Consider the following 21521-nt stretch of genomic DNA (forward strand, 5'->3'; position numbering starts at 1 on the left):
GCCAGTGGGGTCTTGCTACATGATGAAATGGACTGCTTCAGTAACTGGGGAATGGTAAGTAAAACTGAACATTAGAAAATCATTAGTGAAAATTCCAATTTCTGATTATAATGCTGGCCAAGTCATTGATGAAGCAGTGAAGATGGTTGGACTGAGAATGCTTCCCTCCTGCAGTGATGACCGAAAATAGAAATGATCAACCTCAAAGCCACAACCACATTCCTATGTGCCAAATATGGCAGAGTTTTCCCGATGATGTCCAATTTTGCTTGGGGTTCTTGACGCCACTCTGTTTAAATGCTGCCTTACTGCCAAGGCAGTCACTTCTACCTCACATCTGGAATTGATGTCAGCTTAAAGGAAGACTGGAATAAGGTCAGGAGCTGAGTAAGCCTGGTGGAACACACCATCAATAGGAAGATTATTGCTGAGATAGCATTCTTAGTGCCCCCTTTACTAGTGATCAATAGTAGACTGTCAGAGTGGTAATTCATTGGCTTGGATAAGTCCTGCATTTTTGTGGACAGGAATACCACACTGTTGTGTAGACATGAGTTGTATGAACTGGAACAGCTTGACTAAGGTTGAGGCTAGTTCTGGAGTACAAGTCTTCACTGCTATTGCCTTTAGCAATGAAAATCTCAGAAGATTAACATCTGTAATACTGGGGAAGAAGCTGGGATGGATCATCCATTCAACACTTCTGATCTTTAAGGCAGTCAAATAGTTAGTAATAAAACTAGCCTGTACATAATATTGCTGTGCTTGTTGTTGCTGAGATTCCCCAGTGCCTCTATGTATATTTCCGAGGCACTGAAATGTGAACCTTTGCCCAGGATGTAAATTTTATAGTGTTGGTGCTTTCCACTGATTCTATCACACCCACGTTTACAAAATAGACTGATAATGGTTAAACAGGAGGAGGCAGAAAGGAATAGATATTAGAATACATGCAATGAAGCTAGACAGATTACATTAGTAAAATAATAAAAGCAAGTCCAAAAGTAATTACAGCTGTGCAATCTCACTCAGGGTTTCAGGTGACCTCAATCTTCAAAATTAAAGCTTTAGGCATTTATTAACGTCATCTGCTATCCAAGATAAGAATCACAAGTCTTAAAACTATCAGTTTTTCTTGTAATAAAGTCTATATAGCATTCATGGGCTGTTCCAGTCCACTTTGAGCATTATCTTGCTCTCAGCAGTGTCACTATCTACCTCAATTGCTCCATACAACGACTGTAAAAATATCCAGGTTTAGATTTGATTCTCAACACTATCCCATTAGGTTGTTAACTATTTTCTGCTGACTGGTTAGAATTAGGATTAGAATTAGAATTAGAATCCCTACAGTGTGGAAACAGGCCCTTCGGCCCAACAAGTCCACACTGACCCTCCGAAGAATAACCCACCCAGATCCATTCCCCCTGACTAATGCACCTAACCTACACATCCCTGAACACAATGGGCAATTTAGCATGACCAGTTCACCTAAGCCGTATATCTTTGGACTATGGGAGGGAACCGGAGCACCCAGAGGAAACCCACACAGACACAGGGAGAATGTGCAAACCCCACACAGACAATCGCCTGAGGCTAGAATCGAACCCAGGTCCCTGGCGCTGTGAGGCAGCAGTGCTAACCATTGAGCCACCGTGCTTCCCCCTTTTGATAAAATTGATATACAAAATAATATTTTAAAAAAAGAAATAAATAGGAAGCTTGCAAAACGAATCAGAACCATGAGGTTAGTTTTTTTTTTGAAAAGTCAGCATTCACCAAGTATTTGTTTAAAGGCAAATGACACTTTATAATATTGAGAGAACATAAACTGAGGCATTACTCTGACCCAAGAGTACGGCACAGTGGCAGTGGACGGCTCGGTGGCACAGTGGTTAGCACTGCTGCCTCACAGCGCCAGAACACGGGTTCAATTCCCACCTCAGGCGACTGACTGTGTGGAGTTTGCACATTCTCCCTGTGTCTGCGTGGGTTTGCTCTGGTTTCCTCCCACAGTCCAAAAATGTGCAGATTAGGTGATTTGGCCATGCTAAATTGCCTTTAGTGTTAGGGGAATGGGTCTGGGTGGGTTGCGCTTCGGCGGGTCGGTGTGGACTTGTTGTGCCAAAGGACTTGTTTTCACACTGTAAGTAATCTAATAAAAAAGAGGAATTTTGCTTTCAATTTCTGAAAGTAAACCAACTAATCAAAAGCAAAGTAATGCAGATGCTAGAGGTCTGAAATAAAACAAAAGTCTACTTTCGAACTTGCTTTTATTGTGTTATTTGTGTAGGTTCATTGCATACATTCCAATATCTAATCCTTTCTCCCTCATCCTGTTTACCAGTCTATTTTGTAAAAGAAACTCAACAGGTCTAGCAGCACTTATAGTGATAGGAACAGAGTTAACATTTTAAGTCCAATATGACACTTCTTCAGAACTGAATGGCAATCTTGCTGACATTTTAAAGGAAAGTCTTGTTCCTACCATATGAATGTGCAAACTTAATGTCCCTTTTTTTTGCTGGTAGTGAGGCAATGGCAACACTATATTCTTTTCAAACTTACCACCAATTCTCTGATTAGGTACTCTTGCTGCTACTTTCAAGTGGATTTTCATCCAGATGGTCAGTGGTCTGTCCCAAAATGTGCAAATCTGACATATTTCAGAGCCTTGACTCCATTTTGGTTACAGGAAACTGTGTGGCAACCCTCTAGTCTGCTGAAACCAGTGCTAGTCATAAAATGGATAGAAAGTGTGCCCCTTGGATAGGCTTAACCCAAACCCTGACCCCCGAACCCTAACCCTCATCGTGAGCTGGCCTGGAAAGGTTGGCCATTCTTGACAAGTTTAATCCACTTAGTGCCCATCTCATTCAATCAAGGACCTGCAAAGGTGTCATTACAAAACAAAACCACAACCATCCTTCTCTTAAAATAATCCAAATGGTTTTATATTGAGCACAGCCTTTAGAAAGAAGCTGCACTTCAAACAACATAAATCATATTTTTAAAATAAATGCTTTTCCAGGAGATTTGAACTAAAAACAGGAAAGGCTGAAAACCCTTAGCTTGTCAGTTAGCGATTGTGGGGATAGTGGACAGATTAAGGTTTTAGATTCCACTTTTCATCAATACTGTGCAGAAGGATTGTACTTCAAACAATGATTTCTGTTTAATGCAAGTATTGACTGATTTACAGAGTTTTTCTCGAATTTTCTGCTTTTTAAAATCTTCTTATTTAGCAAAACACCCGTGTTGAGCTCAGAATTGACGAGTCAATCCTTAATCCAGACCTGCTAAATCTAAACCCCAAATCTGGGTTAATGCATTACACCATGATTAAAATCTGAGCCACAACTGGCCTAAACCGACAGCGGATTTCAACAACAGAAGTTATTCTTCAATTTATATCAGGAAAATAAATGAAAATACTCAGATAGCTCAATGATTACAAGCGCTCTAATGGGGTTTTTGACCATATTGGAAACCTCTTGTTCTATTAAGATGTGTACAGTGCATGTGGATGCACCCGTGTGTAGTGTGCATGGGTATAACATGCAGGAATTGACAGACAGTAAACCACAAACATCCTATCAGAAATTCTGCAATAATTTTAATGGAGAAAATCATGATCACTTAGTAACCTGTTAAAATAATCTTATGAAAAACAAGTTCTACAGACCTGAGTATCCTGTTCTGAGTGTCTTTGATGAGTTGCAGGCTATCTATACAATAAAGATTTGCTCATTACATGATTCCTCCAAACTTTGTTCCTGTAAGATTTTCCCATGGAATTTTGATGGTAACAGCCATGTTGCTGTAAAATTAGCATATCCCCTCATCCGCAATGAGCAAAGCCAGGGGAGATCAGTTAGTTAGTACAAAATTCTACCACAATATTCATGAATTGGCCCTGTGGAGCTGAAGAGTACACAAGGAGGGACTAATGTGGCAAATGGCCAAACAAAATAGGCTTGAGACGGGTCAGCCCACCCTCTGCATTAACACTAGGCAAGAGGCAAAAGGTGGGGGTGAGTAAATGATTTCAATTTTTCTAAACATTTTTACTCAAAATCTTTTAAGCATGATCAATATATTTTAGGAAAACACAAGTCACTCCCATTCCTGACATGGAGCAGCACAGTCTGAGGCCCACAGAAAGCACTGTTTACAGTGTGCTTTGGCAACTAACATTTTGCAATGTACTGGAGTTCTTTGAGCAGTTAATTTGGATGTAGGCTTTCAGCTCACTTATAGTTTATCATCTGTTTGCACAATTTCTCTCTTTAATCCTCACGTTATATACAAAACCCTCATTCCAAGGGTCTGTTCTTGAAATGATGCCCAATAGGATTGGCAACTGTTTGACTCATTTGGACTTTTAAAATAAGCTTCGTATTCAATATTCCCGCTGTAGAGATCCAGTACAAGATCTATAGAGTACTCGACTCACTACTTACTTTGTTGAGGTAAATCCTTTTACCTGAGTTGCATCTTAGATGAACTCAATTTACTTCTATTAACATGTCATTCGATATAACTGCCTTTATATGGTTTTATTATTTATGAAACATAGTATTGTGGTAGAATTCTGTCAAATTTCAAATGTGAGTAGTTCTGCTTAAGAATAGAACTCAACCTTTCTTTTCGGAAAGAAGCCAGGCTCATGAGTCCGCAAAGCACAAATACAGCTTTATGACATAGAATTATTTTTGCAGATAAATGACTTTGTCTCAATCTGATTACCGATTTCATTCCTGTCCACATATTACCCACGCACTATAGTGGCTGTGTGACAACCTGGAAATTTAATGCTGATTAATGACTGACACCCAATAAGATGTTATGAATCACTGTCACATCAATTTTACTTCACATACACCATTATGTACAAATAATTGGAGGAGTTCACATAGTCATAGAAATTTACAGCATGGAAACAGACCCTTCAGACAAACTCATCCATGCTGACCAGACATTCTAAATTAATCTAGTCCCATTTGCCAGCATTTAGTTCATATCCCTCCAAACTGTTCCTATTCATATACCCATCCAGATGTTTTTTTTTTAAATGTTGTAATTGTACTTGCCTCCACACTTTCTCTGGGAGTTCATTCCTTACCTATACTATCCTCTGCAGGAAAATGTTGCTGCTTAGGTCCCTTTTCAATCTTTCCCCTCTCACCTTAAACCTATGACCTCTAGTTCTGGACTCCACTGCCCCAGGGAAAAGACCTTGCCTCTTCACCTTATCTTTGCCTCCCATGATTTTATAAACTTCTTTAATGTCACCCCTCAGCCTCCGATGCTCCAGAGAAAATAACCCCAGCCTATTCAGTCTATCCCTCTCACTCAAACCCTCCAACTCTAGCAACAAGAGGGGACATTGTTAAAAAAGTTGAAATTTTTCACATTTTTGTCAGTTCTCTCGTTTTCTTTCTTTTCTCCTAAAGGCAATGGAACCTTATTTACATTTATATAAGGCGAGCACATATTGCCTATCTCTTATTGTTATTAAGATGGTGGTGGTTGACTTGCTTCTTGTGGCACTTTCAAGGAATTCTTGCCCAAGTCAACCAATTGTCCATTCTTAGCAGGCTTTTTGAGCATGAAGGGCATTGCTATTCAATTCAATTCAGACCTGACCCAACATCTCTCCAAAGATACTTTCAAGCAATGGTTACAGGATAGAATACAGACCCTGTTTGACTCACTCAGTAGCCCTTCAGGAGTAGCAAGCTCCCTACTGCCTATCCAGTGAGGACCATCACACACACGAGATCAGGAGCCTGTAGGATTTTAAAATAGCTTATTGGTCTATCCTTCCAAGTTGGCTGGTTAATCATCAGCAGTTCCCTTCAGCAACACACACTTGCCCAGCTCGAATATCAAATTACACAGTGTGTCATAGAGGATTGGCCAGGTTCCAGTCTTTCATTGTCAAGCATAACACTTCAGTAATTTATTTTAAATGAGATGTAAAATAATAACTCGAGTGAAACAAAACAATAAGGAAACTGAGTGAATAGAAGACAAAAAAGCACATTTTCCTTTTAGAAAGATTGATCACAGAGGGGGAAAATTACATTTGTTCCAAAATAACATCAGTCTGTCAATTTTTCTCTAAATTTATTTTTGATTCCGATAACACAGGATGATTATGCAATGGTATGTTGCCATTATTATAATGTGGCTATATCTTTGCCATTATAGCTTTTATGTATGTAGAAGACATTTCATGATTCAAAACTTTAAACACACACATTTGCATTTCCACCATCACTTCCCATCAAAACTCCAACATCCACAGTCATATCGGAAATATCCTATGTAAACCTGTCACACTTTTCTAGTAGTGAACATACTGTAGCACTAAAATTGAAGGGTTTAATTTAAAATTTAAAATCAAAGCACAAATGGGCATTTGAAATGAAAATTTTAAAAAGACAGCATGTGTGTCTTTATTTTAAATTATGACTGAACGCTGTGATCAAATCATCTTCACCCAAGATTACATTTGATCTTGACATTTTAGGTGAAATTCAATGCCAACCAACCCATTCCCCTTTCCACTCCCTAGTAGCTGGTTAAGGAGACAAGGAAGCATTAAATTGGGTAACAGGAGTAGGGTAGGGACTCCATGCCTTCTTGCTTGCACCCGATTAAGTCCGAGGTGGCAAGGTTTATGGACCGCCTAACCTGCTGGATGCCAACTGAGGCCCTTAAGAGGGCAATCCCAGTATTCAACTAGAGGCAGGTCAGGGAAAGTGAAACTCTGGCAGCTTGTCCAATGACTCTTGGCTTCTGGTGGGGGCACTACCAGCTCCAAGTGGCATGACAGGAAATGGAAGCCATCTAGCCTCTGATTGGCTGGAGATTCTTTGAAGTTAGGTGCCTGATAGGTATGTAATTCTGTCGGACCTACCTGTAGACAAAACAGGACATCTGTGGGATTTCCAGATCCCCCACCACTAACATTAAATTCTACTCTGTGCAGTCTGGTCATAGGAGATCAGCTAGTTACAGGAAATTACATACATTCCTTTGTGGAGAGAGCTTTTCCTCTTTCATGTGCTCCGGATTCCAGTAGCAACATGTCTTATGTTTACAACTTTGTACGAATTCCAAGAAACAGTACCTGTTCAAAAAGCCCGATGATCAGAAGATCAGAACAACCGAAGAGTTCATTCAACTTCTCAAGCTTGCTCAACTATTTAAGAAGATTTTGGCTGTGATTGTGGTATTATAAATAAATAAATGCATCAAGATTATGGTTTTAAAATCAGTTATCTACCAGCCCCGGTTAACCCTTGACTCCCTTGTAGATCAAAACTAACGAGTCAGCTTTCTCTGGAACAGAATTCCAAAGGTTAATGAACCTCAAAGAAGAAAATATAGACGCTCTTCTGAACAAAAAATTATACCACTAACTGCAGATTCCCCATGAGGTGAAAATTCCTCTCAGCTCTACCCATCAAGGTCCCTAGAATAATCCACTTCAATAATTCACCTCTGGGCAAACCTACAACATTAGGCTAATGGGTGGAATATTTAAAACAGAAATGAGGAATAATTACTTCTCTGGATGCCAGGACTGAATACATTTAAGGAAGAGATAGGTAAATCTTTAATTAATAGTGGGTTAAAGGGTCACAAGGAGGGGATAGGGAGGTGGACTTGAGGCCAAGATGAGATCAACCAAAATTGTATTAAATGGTGGAGAGGGCTCAAGGGGCTGAAATGCCTATTGCAGCTCCTGCTTTTTATATTCTTATGTTACGATCACCTCTCATTCTTCAAACTGCTATGTGTATTGGTCCATCCTGCTTACCTTTTCCTCATAAGACAACTTCTTCAACCCAGAAATCAAGTACATCTTCACTGAATTATTTCAAATGCAAATACATTAAATGCTGAAGCCAAAGCCATAAACAGTGCTCACCAAAGCCCAAAGTTATAACAAAAATTTCCTACTTCTATAATCCACCCTGTTATACTAAAAGCCTCAGTGGTTAACACTGCTGCCTCACCACACCAGGGACCCAGGTTCAATTCCACCTTCAGGCAACTGTCTGTGTGGAGTTTGCACATTCTGTGTCTGTGTGGTTTTCCTCTGGGCGCTCCAGTTTTCTCCCACAATCCACAGATATGCAAGTTAGGTGGATTAGCCATGGGAAATGCAGGGATAGGTTGAAGTGGGTGGGATGCTCTTTGGATGGTTGGTGTGGACTCGATAAGCCAAATGGCCTTCTTCCATACTGTAGGGGGTTCTACGAAATGTGGAACTGTGAAATTCATCATTGTATCCAGACTGACATCATGGTCATTTAGAGCAGCTCACTTCTAACTCATGCCAGCCTTTGTTATTCATGGTCAGGATATGTACAAGACAGTCTTAGCTTAATACTGTTGGGTGCGCAACTGCAATTATGTGAAAGTGATCTCAAGGTACTAAAATAACCTTTCACTTCAGATCGCATCACAAACTACAAAAGTAAAGCTTGTGTTTTGGCTGACATTAAGTGTCAAATGTTTGTTTTGATGAGATAAGGAAGATTCATGACCGTACATTCTTTGCATTTATAACTATAAAGCATTGAGACTTTGTTTCTTCGTATCTAATATGTCTGATGAGACATACTTAAAAGAAATAAATTAAAATGTATTGTTAACTGAAGCAATTAAATACTAACATTTCTGTATTCGTGAGATTATCACAACTGTCCATAAGGAGAAGTCTGAACCTGCAGAGTAATGACCATGCTGACCAAGCCAGGTCTCAGTTGCACATACCTATACTTAATAAGAATGTTGCTTTTCTGTTTCTTTAGCTGAAGTTACTCAATCACTCATTTCATAGTTCAATACATGAAGTAATCTATAGCAATGTATCTGATGGAGAACACAAGATATTTAATCTTAATATTATTGATGAAAGAATGGAATCACTGAGCGAAACAATCCAGTTCAAAGGTGTGCAATGAAGGATTTTTGAATTGTTCTGTGTCTTGCTCTTTCACATTGCACCAATAAAAATTGTTTTCTGAACATTTTCCCCAACCTATTAGATTAGATTCCCTACAGTGTGGAAACAGGCACTTCGGCTCAACCAGTCCACACCGACCCTCCGAAGAGTAACCCACCCAGACTCATTTCCCTCTGACTAATGCACCTAACACTATGGGCAATTTAGCATGGCCAATTTACCTGGCCGGCACATCTTTGAACTGTGGGAGGAAACCGGAGCACCCACATGCAGACATGGAGAGAATGAGCAAACTCCACACAGACAGTCGCCTGAGGCTGGAATCGAACATGGGGCCCTGGTGCTGTAAGGCAGCAGTGCTAACCACTGAGCCACCGTGCCACCCCGTAGAGAAGAAATATCCCACATAAATAAAAGCAAAATACTGCAGGCGCTGGAAACCTGAAACAAAGGCAGTAACTGCTGGAGAATCTCAGCCGATCTAGCAGAATGAACATTTCTAGTCAAGTATGGCTCTTCTTCAGGTCTCTCCACAGTAGCTGCCAGACATAGTGAATATTCTCAGCACTTTGTGATTTCATATAATCCTTTAGCATATTTCTCAGACCCTTCTCAAAATGAATAATATGAATTTCAATAACAGCTGCTTTGGATATAAAAGGGAAAAACAAGCTGCCAAAATATTCATAGAGGATCCTCCCAACTCATTGCAATAGAATGTGCTCCTTCACAAAATGCTCTGGGCTTTCGGAAAGTATGTTAAGTTCACTTTAGCACGTAACTCTTCACACCATTGGATAAAAGGGATTGGTCTTGTTACATTCAGGCACCAGCAGTCACATGACTTTCTAATTTACGCTATTATATACCTGTTTAACAAAGAGTCTAGTTGTATGAACAGTATTCATTTTTCCCTTTACCCTTAACCATATCAGTAACAGACATACGTTATAAATGCAGGGAAATAGCTAACAAGGCAATGCACTTGCTTGGATTCTGTTGGTAAACTTGAACCCAATATGGGAGTCCAGAGTAATCTTGATTTGGGTTAAAGTTCAACAGCTGATAAATAAATCTTTACTAACACTTTATACATTTATAACACAGTCATGCTCCTTAATGTCACTTTACTGGTAATCCAATGGCTCATTCTGGTGACACTGGATCACATCCCACCATAGCAAATGGTGACATCTGAATTCAATAAAAATCTAGAACAAATAGTCTAATGGGATGTGCAATCATTGTCAATAACACTAAAATCTATTTGGCACTCTCATGTCCTTGAGAGAAGGAAATCTGCTGTCCTACGTGTGAATCCATACCCACTGCAATGCAGTTGCTACTTAATGCCCTCTGAAATGGGCTAGAACATCACTAAATTCAGGTGCAGTTAGGGACGGGCAACAATTGTAGTTTGTATCAATGCCTCACAGCCCACATAAGATCTTTTTTAAAAGTGCATTTAGGAGAAATCTGGATATCTTAAAATCAAACTCCATCAACAAACACATCGACCTGGACCCAATATACCGGCCACTACAGCGGACAGCTGAAACTGACAACCGGAAGCGGCAGGGACAGGCCACTATAAATGCCGGAGGAAACACCACAGAAGCGCTTCACAGGAGGCTCCCATGCACTGAGGATGTTACCTAGACAGGGGACGAAACGTTTGCAACAAAAATTTCCAGCTTGGCGAACAGAACCACAACAACGAGCACCCGAGCTACAAATCTTCACCCAAACTTTGATCTTAAAATCAATTACTACCAATTTTCAGTGATTAACCTTCACCTTAAAATTGGAGGAGCATTAATATACTCCTCTCTCACTAAACACACTGCTCCAGTTCTTACTTGGACCATTGTGATGTCGCAAAGTCTGATCCCCCAAACCACATGAAGAACTGAAGCAAAAGCAGCAGTGGGTGAGAACAACTTTTTTTGCTGGGTAAGGATCTAACATAAGGAAAGACATTGTCATCCATTCCTGGTAAATGCATTGAAACAAAAGCGCTCTGTTCTTCATAGCACAGAAAGCACAACTAAACAAATGGAGACAGGTGCCCAACTAAACTCAAGATGAAGCCCGAGAAGGCATGACTAGCTTAGATAAGGAGTACCCAAGCCACACCATGAGTTAATGAGCAGAGGCTGATAGCTACCATCAGAGACAGATTAAAGTAGGGCTCAATTCTAGGCTGTAGACATGGTAGTAACTGAACCATAATTTATAGGCTAGTGCCAGAAGTGGTCAGTCTCGTCATTCATTTATTATTCAAACAGTGAAATACACCGCACACAAACATGACAGAAATATCTTAAACCTGATATATCCTACTTCAAGTTCAAGGAGAAAGTGAGGACTGCAGATCCTGGAGATCAGAGTCGAGAGTTGGTGCTGGAAAAGCACAGCAGATCAGGCAGCAACCGAGGAGCAGGAGAATCGACGTTTCAGGCATAAGCCCTTCATCAGGAATCAAGCTTGTGGGTCGGGGTGAAGAGATAAATGGGAGGCGGGTGAGGTTGTGGGGAGGTAGCTGGGAAAGCAATAGGTGGATGAAGGTGAGGGAGAAGGTGATAGGTCAGAGGGGGCAGTGATGGCGGTGTCCAGAGGGCAGTGTCGAGTTGGAGGCTTGGGACTGGAATAATGTGGGGGAAGGGGAAATGAGAAGCTGTTGAAATCCACATTTATCCCATGTGGTTGCAGGGTCCCAAGGCAGAATATGAGGCGTTCCTCCTCCAGGCGTCGGGTGGTAACTGTTTGGTGGTGGAGGAGGCCCAGGGCCTACATGTCCTTGACGGAGTGGGAGGAGGAGTTAAAGTGTTCAAATTCAAGCCTTGTTTGCTCACTATCCCAGATTTATATCAACTCCTTCACCTTTCGCATTCGTAATTTGGAACAAAGAGCCATTTTAAAGTGCTCAGAAATCTGGCTTGCCACACAATTCTATTCATGATCAATCTCATTCTCTGGTCTTATTCCCAGGTTTCTCCCAGAAAGAACACAACTGCAGATAGCAATTCCAGACTTACTACAAGCACTAGAAGTGGGTCATTTCCAGAAGATTGGGAGTGCATCCTGAAATTCCTTCTCTCTCGCTCATATAAATAGAGAATAATGTAGGGAAAGCTAACAACGAGAAAATATTTCTGTACAATGTTAAGCACTGACGTTGCATCATTGAGTGATGATAATGAGATAAATCTGTACTTGACTGAATTTCTGATTTCAGCTGCTCTGTTCTGGGAAGATGCAGACCAGAGGGAGAGGGAGGGGACAGAAATATCTGAAGAATGGGCTCTCTATTTAGTCATTTCTGCCTGTGTGCTGGCAGACAACGAGCAGTAGTCTGCACAGGAACAGTCAATTGAAACACTCTCGTAAGTAGTAATGTATCTGATGTTCTTTTTGGGATTGACCCAGCTTAGCGCCTGATGCCCTTTACCTCAGGCAAAACAGATTTTTAACCACTTGACTGCCATTCTTTGTTGAATTTGCAAAGACAAAGATAAAAATGTTGGCATAAATCTGGGACAGTAGTAATGCGAGACATACAAGTGAGGAGAATGGGCATTAAAACAATGCTACATGATCCATGGAAGGGCACATGCTCAGCATTAGCTCATCAGTAGTTGGATCTGGATTTCACTCCAGTGCAGCACTGATGATTTGTCCTTCAAATAGATCTTACATCCTCTACTTATTCCACTACTTCAGGCCTGTCTGAAAGTTCTGACCGGCTAGCTACATGCATTTAAGGAAGGTCTTCCCAGACCTGGACAACATGCCTCCCTCAACTGACATCACCAAAAGTAAATTAACTACCCATTGACAATACTGCTTCTGTGGAATCTTCCTGTTCACTACAGGCCTGTCCAAAAATAATCACTGAAATTTAAGTAATTCATTGTGTTGTGAAAGACTGCAAGATGTTTCTTTGCAGGAGAGTTGTGTCTTCCTTAAAAACACAAATACAGGCATTCTCTTTAAAAGCACGAGTCCTAAGTATCCCAGGTACTGACTGTATTCTAACTGATTATCAGCACAAGCAAAGTGGCCACTCACTCCAGCCATGTCTGAGCATTAAGGAAGCTGTTTTGTAAAAGTTCTATAGCCATTGTATTCACAGTTATACTTTTCCCATTCTCATCTTCTCTGAGAAAGTTCTTATTTCTCTACAGAAAGCTGTTAATACTTGGAACTTATGTATAAGCCATGTTATGAGTCCAAGTTTGGAAATTAATAGGTGTTCTCTAGTAAATATATTTCTTTGACAGTTAAAATGGAATTCTCATCTGCAGAAGTTTCTGTTTTTTTTTCAAACAAAACTTGTGGTGACCAATGTGCTTTGGGGAAGGGGGAATTTTCTTTATTTTTCTGTGATACCCATTTAACAGCAAATTCTTAATGTTTGTTGTATGTGGAATTTAGTTAGTTTGTGAAAATAAAAGTTTCAAACAGTAAAATCGCTTTCAATGGTTTGCTTTCAGTCGGCAAATGGGATTCCATTCTATTAAAAGTTGTCAGTCTCTCACAGGGATCTGTATAGAATTACAAGCTGCCCGAAACTTTTCTGAATCAAAACCTCCCAAGAAGTCAAACCAGGACATCCAAATAGTAACAGTCACATGGTATACCACTTTTGGAAAAGTGAGATTTATAAAGAGATACATCACGGTTACTCTACAAGAAAAGTCCCCTACAAATGTCATCATATAGATACTGAAACTGTTGGAAATGCCCAGCAACTTGAACAGCTGCTGGCACAGAGATGGGTTAATGCTTCAGTTGCACATCTGCTGAGAAACACACCCAAATTAACCTGCCTTTCTTGTGCAAATGGCATCTGACTTATGTGTTCCCAGCACTTTTTCAATTTCATTTTACCAGTTTCATCACAATAAGTTGTTTGCCCTTGTGCTAACTGAAAAGCTGCCATGATTACATTTCTCTATTTGGTGTGTTGTCCAATAGAAACATCAAATAATATAACCCGTTAGGTCAAGTGGACGTTTCTCTGATAAGACTTTTTTCTAACAAAACACCACACGTTTAAAAAAAAATCAAATGTTTGCTTGCATTCTGCATTGTACAGACTGCAAAATATCGGAACTACACAGAGCAGCTGGGAATAAGCAGGGATTTCAGAGCCTGATCAGCGAAGTATTTAATTTTAAGATTTATAAAACTTCGAATCTCAATGCTTTTTTTTGCAAATTCTTTAATAGTGAGTAGGGCAAGTTGTTTTATGTTTTACTAAGTTCTGTCTCTTCATTAAATTTTGAATATAAAAGATAGGACTTATTGTTAAAGAGCAGTGGTTTTGAGCAGTAAGATTGTGTTAATGCTGAATTTTTGAGAAAAGGTATTGTGACTGTTTTTTGCAAATATTTTGGGTCTGTATATTGTTTAAGGTGCAGAGATGGCTTCTAGTAGAGTGACGTGCAATTCCTGATATAGGAGATTAGGGAAAATATCAATGTCCCTGGAGATTATGTTTGCAGGAAGTGTGTTTGGATGCAAATCCTTTCCGAACACATGGATCGGTTAGAGTGGCAGTCATTGGCAATGAAAAATTTACAGAGACTGGCAGCAAATTAAATAGTCATGGCAGAGAACAAGATAAGGCCAATAAATTAAACTGCATTTATTTCAATTCAAGCGGTCTGACAGGTAAGGCAGACAAACTCATGGCATGGTTAGGAACACAGGGCTGGGATAGCATAGCTATTACAGATACCTCGCTCATGGAGGGGAGGACTGGCAGATTAACGTAGCGCACTAGACACGCTATAGGAAGGATAGAAAGGGGCAAGAGAGGAGGGGGAGCGGTGTTTTTCGTTAAGATTAACATTACAGATATGCTGAGGGAGGATATACCTGTGAGAAGATCCAATGAAGTTATATGGGTGGAACTGAGAAATAAAGGGATGATCGGCTTATTGGGATAGTATTAAAGGGCTCCCAATAGTCAGCGGGAAATTGAGAAGCAGATATCTGTAAGAATAATAGGATGTAATGGTAGGGGATCTCAACTTTCCAAACTTAGACTGAACTGTCATAGTTTTAAAGGCTTGGATGGAGAGGAACTTGTTGATCTGTACAAGAAAATTTTCTTATTCAGTATGTGGATGTACCCACTAGAGAAGGAGCAAAACTTGACCTTCTGTTGTGAAATAAAACTAAGGAAATGACTGAGGTGTCAGTGGGGGAGCACATTTGGGCCAGTGATCATAATTCCATTAGTTTTAAAATAATTCCGGGAAAGAATAGACCTGATCTAAAAGTTCTAAATTGGAGTAAGGCCAATTTTGACAGTATTAGGCAAGAACTTTCAAAAGTTAATTGGGAGGGATTATTTGCAGGTAAAGGGACAACGGGTGGAAAATGGGAGGCCTTTAAAAATGATATAATGGGAGTTCAGAGGCAGTATGTTCCGGTTAGTGTGAAGGGCAAGGCTGGTAAATGTAGGGAATACTGGCTGACCAGAAGAATTGAGGATCCGGTCAAGAAAAAGGAGGCATAAGTCAAGTATAGCAGTTGGGATCAAGTGAATCTCTAGAGAACTATAACGAAAGTAGGAGTATACTTCAGAGGGAAATCAGGAGGGCATAAATTGTAAATAAGATGTCTTTGTCAAATAGGGTTAAGAAGACCCCAAAAAGATTCTACAAATACAAAATAAAAGAATAACTAGGGAGAGAATAGGGCCACTTAAAGATCAATGAGGCCATCTATGTGTGGAACTACAGAAGATGGTGAGATACTAAACAAGTACTTTGTGTGAATATTTGCTCTGGAGAAGGATATGGAATCTCGGGAACTTGGGGAAATAAATAGCACATCTTGAAAAATGCCCACATTACAGAAAAGGAGGTGCTGGATGTCTCAAACGCACAAAGGTGAATAAATTCTCAGGACCTGATCAAGTGTTTCTCAGAACTTTATGGGCAGCTGAGGAAGACATTGCTGGGCCCCTTGCTAAGATAGGCGCAGCAGGTCAGGCAGCATCCAAGGAGCAGGAGAATCGATGTTTTGGGAATGAGCCCTTCTTCAGGAATTTAGATTCCTGAAGATGGGCTCATGTCCGAAACATCGATTCTCCTCCTCCTTGGCTGCTGCCTGATCTGCTGCGCATTTCCAGCAACATGATTTCAGCTCTGATCTCCAGCATCTGCAGTCCTCACTTTCTCCCTTGCTAAGATATAACTGTCACTGATTACCACAGGTGAGGTGCAGGAAGACTGGAGGTTAGCTAATGTGGTGCCATTATTTTTAAAAAATGTGGTAGGGAACAATAGACCAGTGAGGCTGACATCAGTGGTGGGTAAGTTGTTGGAGGGAATTTTGAGGGACAGATTTTACATACACTTGGAAAGGCAATGACTGATTAGGGAGAGTCAAAATGGCTTTGTGTGTCAGAAATCATGGTCTCTAAGTTGATTGAGTTTTTTGGAGAAGTGACAAAGAAGGCAGAACAGTAGATGTTGTCTGTATGAACTTCAGCAAGATATTCGACAAGGTTTCACATGGTGACTGGTTAGCAAGGTTAGACCACATGAAATCAAGGGGGAGCCAGCCAGCTGGATATGAAATTGGCTTGAAGGTGAGAAACAAAGGATGGTAGTAGAGAGTAGCTTTTTGGACTGGAGGCCTGCGGCCAATGGTGTGCTGCAAGGATCAGATTTGGATCCAAATATAGGAGGCATGGATAGTAAGTTTGCAGATGACACTAAAATTGCTGGTGTAGTGGAAAGTGAAGAAGGTTATCTCAGAATAAAACGTGACCTTGATTAGATGGGCCATTGGGCTGAGGACTAGCAGATGGAGGATACTTTAGATAAATGTGAGGGATTGCATTTTGATAAGGCAAATCAGAGCAGGACTTATGGAGTTAATGGTAGGATCCTAGGAAGTATCGCTGAACAAAGGTATCTCGAAATACAAGTGCATACTTCCATGAAAGTCAAACTGATGGATGGTGAAGAAAGAGTTTGGTACGCTTGCCTTTATTGGTCAGTTCATTGAGTCTTGAAGTTGGGAAACTATGTTATGGCTTTACAAGATATTGGTTAGGCCACTTTTAGAAAGCTGCATTCAAGTTTGGTCTCCCTTCTAAAGGAAAGGTGTTGTGAAACATGAAAGAGTTCAGAAAAAAATATACATAGATGTTGCCAGGGTTGGAGGGTTTGAGCTATAGAGAGAGGTTGAATAGGCTGGGGCTTGTTTCCCTGCAGCGGAGGAGGATGGGGGTGATCTTATACAGGTTTATAAATTCATGAGGGGCATGGATAAAGTGAATAGCTAAGGTCCTTTTTCCTGGGGCAATGGTGTCCAAACCTAGAGGGAATAGGTTTAAGGTGAGAGGGGAAAGAATTCAAAGGGACTTAAGGGGCAACGTTTTCATGCAGAGGGTGCCAGAGGGAGTGATGGAGGCTGGTACTTTTACAACATTTAAAAGGCATCTGGATGTGTATATGAATAGGAAGGGTTTAGAGGGATATGGGCCAAGTGTTCGCAAATGGAACTAGATCGGTTTAGGATATCTAATCGGCATGAACAAAGGGTCTGTTTCCATGTTGTATAACTATGACTATGACTAATTACTAAGCATTATAGAAAACGGCTCAGTGTACAAGTAAAAATGAAGTCTATGCTCAAGGTTAGAAGCAATGCAGAAGTGGTACATACATATTTCAATCAGATAGGTTGTAATTAATTGCTTCCAGTCACTTACTATACTAACAGCATATGCTAGTTTAACTGCTTAAAATACCTGTACTGGCATAATATGCTGATGTCAATTGCTTTGCAAAGATTCTCACCACTCCATGAGAAAAAATGCATAAGAATTTTCAGTAATGGCCATCTCATCGCCATAGAGCATGAAAGATGAATGGACGAAGACAAGGCTGTGATTACAGAGCAGAGAAAAAAACTGACCACATGAGAGAACATATCTTCATATCCTAAAATACAGAGTCTGGGAATTCCCTACAATTCACATAAATTTAAGACTCAGTTGCAAAAAATAAAAATGCTTGCCATTTATGACATGGTTAAATCCTTCGAATAGTTTTTTCAAACGTAGTGAGATTGGAGAAACACAGTGCATTTGAATTCAGAATCCAAAACTCACATTCCAGCTCATCACCCTGCTGATTGAACTTGGCAATGCAGAAGATATGTCTAATGGAGCAAGTTAGTCTGCTGATAATGATGTGACAATTTGTAGTAAATGATTACAGTGTGAAAAGGCTCTTATCAAAGGGCTCGACCTACATTATTGGAAGAGCAGAGTGAGAGGAAGGGATGAGTCCCGCAGTAAGTTTTTTTTTGACAGGCAGTCACATATTTTGGCATAACTTGCAAATTCATACCACCCCTCAGGCAGACAAAGTATCATCTTAAAATACAACGTCACAGAGTCATAGAGGTGTACAGCATGGAAACAGACCTTTTGGTCTAACTTGTTTATGTTGGCCAGAGATCCTAAATTAATTCAGTCCTACTTGCCAGCACTTGGCCCATATCCCTCTAAACCCTTCCTATTCACATACCCATCCAGATGCCTTTTAAATGTTGCAATTGTACCAGCCTCCACCACTTCCTCGGGCAGCTCATTCCACACAGGTAGCACCCTCTGCATAAAAAGGTTGTCCTTTAGGTCCCTTTTATATCTTTCCCCTCTCACCTTAAACTTATGCCCTCTAGTTTTGGACCTCCAACTCAGGGAAAACATCTTGTCCAGTAACCCTATCCATGCCCCTCATGATTTTATAAACTTCTTGAAGGTCACCACTCAGCTTCCAACACTCCAGGGAAAACAGCCCCAGCCTATTTAGACTCTCCATTGATCAAAACCTCCAACCCTGGCAACATCCCTGTAAAGCCTTTCAAGTTTCACAACATCCTGCCTGCAGCAGGGGTGCCAGAACTGAACGCAGTATTCAATGTCCCGTCCAGCCACAACGTGACCTCCCAACTGGTACATTCAACGCATTGACCAATAATGGCACTGACCAATACCATGGCCCCTTGTGTTTGGTCCCAGAGTTGTTTACCTTTCAACTGAAACACATGTTTAATCAATTCACGGTTAGCACTCAGGAAACAATACTTTGATGAAAGATACAGTCAGGGCAATGCATTTCCCTGCAACTCGAAGAACTGTTCACCGTTTCAGAATAAAGAGCGTTAGGAGAGATGGTTTTAAACCCCTTAGATTCCCAGTCAGGCCAATGAGTCCCTGTCACCGGCACCAATTTCGATCCAATTGCTACTAATAGGATCATCTTTGGGTGACACTATTTTTTTTCTCTCTCTCTTTAGTTCAAATGAGTTGCTCTCGAGAATAAACTGATTCTCGTTCAACATATATGTCACACAGCAAAATAACGGCACTCCCTACGGAGCGCACAACTGACAGGGATGAACAAGCCCCCTGCACTCTTGAAGCCATCATTGTAGTTGATGGGATGTTCAAATCTGCTCATCGCTCGCTGTAAGACAACACTTCCAAGGACGGTGTTACTGGGTGTCTCCCCAACCTACACACTTTGCGTGGATTAAACAGATTCCCCCTCATCCCCGTATTCTGGGAGGATACAAATACTCCTCTCCATTCACGTTGCACATCCACACAGGGTTTATTTGGATAGCATTACTTGCAAAAAATAAAACAATCGTCTTCGGGGGAGGTGTAAATATTTGTGAACACCGAGGAAGTAATTGTGGAAATCATAACAGCAGCCGCTGAGCTGATGCAAAGTCAGTGAATGTGGGTTGGAATTGGATTTCCCTTACCTTGATGAGACTGCTCCGGGGAGTTGCTAACTGCTTCGCCTCCGCAGTCCCACGGCTGCCGGCCGCTGCCTCGGACCCCGGACCTTCCCCGTTCCCATTCGAGACGCGCTGCGTTCCTTGGGGGTGTCCAGACGAGTTGGGCAGGGGAAGCTGCGGAGCGGGCAGCCCGACTTCAGCACCGTCTCCCTGTCCATCCGCCATCATCGGAGAAGCATTCCCCCCGTGTCCTCCTCCTTCCCACCCACCTTCCCTCCCGCTGCTCTAGCGCGGCCAGAGACAGAGCACGCACAACACACACTCCCCAAGCTCGGCGCCACTCACTCAGACCCTGAGCTAAACACCGGCTCCTGCAAACAGCCCAGACCAGTGCAATTACTTCCTGTCAAATTAACGGATATAATCCGTCACCACACCAGCCTTGGTTGTGTGTTACTTCCTCGTTTCCAACACGTGTTGTGTTGCAAAGAACGCCTCTCTCCCAGATCACCTCCTGACATGAAGCAACGGGATTTGTTTATATATCTTCACACACACACCCCCCCCCCCCCCCACCTCACGGTTTGGGAACTCAAGTTCCGGCTCGCAACTATAACATTCCTCCAAAGACTCCTGGAAAAGTAGCATTTTCTGCCTCGTGCATATTCCTTGTAGCATCAGATTAAAATGTATAATTTTGCAATGGGTCTTCACGTTGGAGAGGGACAAAATTAGATTCTGATGATGGTTTCCAGTAAGAGACTCCTGTTAACATCAGGGACGGTGACAGCTGTGTCTATTTTGGTCCGTTTTGTAATTTTTTGTTAAATAGGAAGTCAGTGCCGTTTCTGGACAAGTTGGATGAATTCTTCCCCCATTACAACCGTGCAGCCCCCCGCAAAAGTCCCAGCGCTCAGTGATGTGCAGAAACAAGAATACATTTGTGTCCCCTTCCACCCGAGAATACGTTTCAGAATTGGCTTCGGGTTTTCAGTCCAATTCGAAACCATTTTCAAACGAGCATTTGCGAAGCAAAACTGACAGACGTGTGTGTGTGTGTCACAAAATGATGCTGCGTCAAAATCCTTTTAAACTCTTCGCAAGTTCATTGCGCAGTTTCAAATCAAAACCGCGTTTCTTCGCGTTAGCAACTGAAGTCCACTTTTAATGGGAACCGATTAAGATGCAGCAGCTTCTTTTCAATAAACTCTGTCGCTATTTGACAAGCGCTGGGTGTGCCTTACAGAGGGAGCGGGGTCGCAACCTTTTACAAAGGGAACCGGATAAAACGCAGCATACCAGATACCACATCTAAACTGGAGTTCTGGTGATGGTCCATTGCATATTCAAAGGAAATACTCCTGCAACAGTCGTAACATCTGCGGAAAATGTATTTGGAATGGCATTTAATGTCTCCTACTGCTACCCATAATGTGTTACTATCAGAGACTATCATAAGCATTCATGCAATTCTTATGAATATAAGTTGTAACGTGATAATGATTGGTACTGACGAAGAAATACAGTTCTTCATGTGATCTGTGACATCCACCAGAGCAGGCCAGTGGAAATGGTCTCATCTGAGAGATGGTATCTTCAACAATGCAACACACCCTTAGTTATACACTGGAGAGTTAGCCCTGAGTTTTGTACTGAAGCCCTGGAGTGGGACTTGAATTCAGAACCTTGTGAATTAAACGTCAGTTGAACCATGGTTAAGACAGTATAGAAATTTGTAAATAGC

The 21521-nt window shown here is 41.2% G+C and overlaps 1 protein-coding gene across 1 annotated transcript in view; it reads right to left on the reverse strand.

Moving 5' to 3' along the window:
• LOC122539850 (inactive phospholipase C-like protein 2) overlaps positions 1 to 20276 on the reverse strand; it is a 226613-nt gene extending 206337 nt beyond the window's left edge. The window contains exon 1 of the mRNA XM_043674966.2: positions 19802 to 20276. Within this exon, the coding sequence (XP_043530901.1) occupies positions 19802 to 20005 (204 nt within the window). The 5' untranslated portion in view covers positions 20006 to 20276. The remainder of the gene's footprint in view (positions 1 to 19801) is intronic.
• Positions 20277 to 21521: the final 1245 nt, after the last annotated feature.

Source organism: Chiloscyllium plagiosum, unplaced genomic scaffold, assembly GCF_037043375.1.
Source record: "Chiloscyllium plagiosum isolate Xiang-an unplaced genomic scaffold, Cpla_swu_hap1 HiC_scaffold_32, whole genome shotgun sequence".
Taxonomy (NCBI): Eukaryota; Metazoa; Chordata; class Chondrichthyes; order Orectolobiformes; family Hemiscylliidae; genus Chiloscyllium; species Chiloscyllium plagiosum.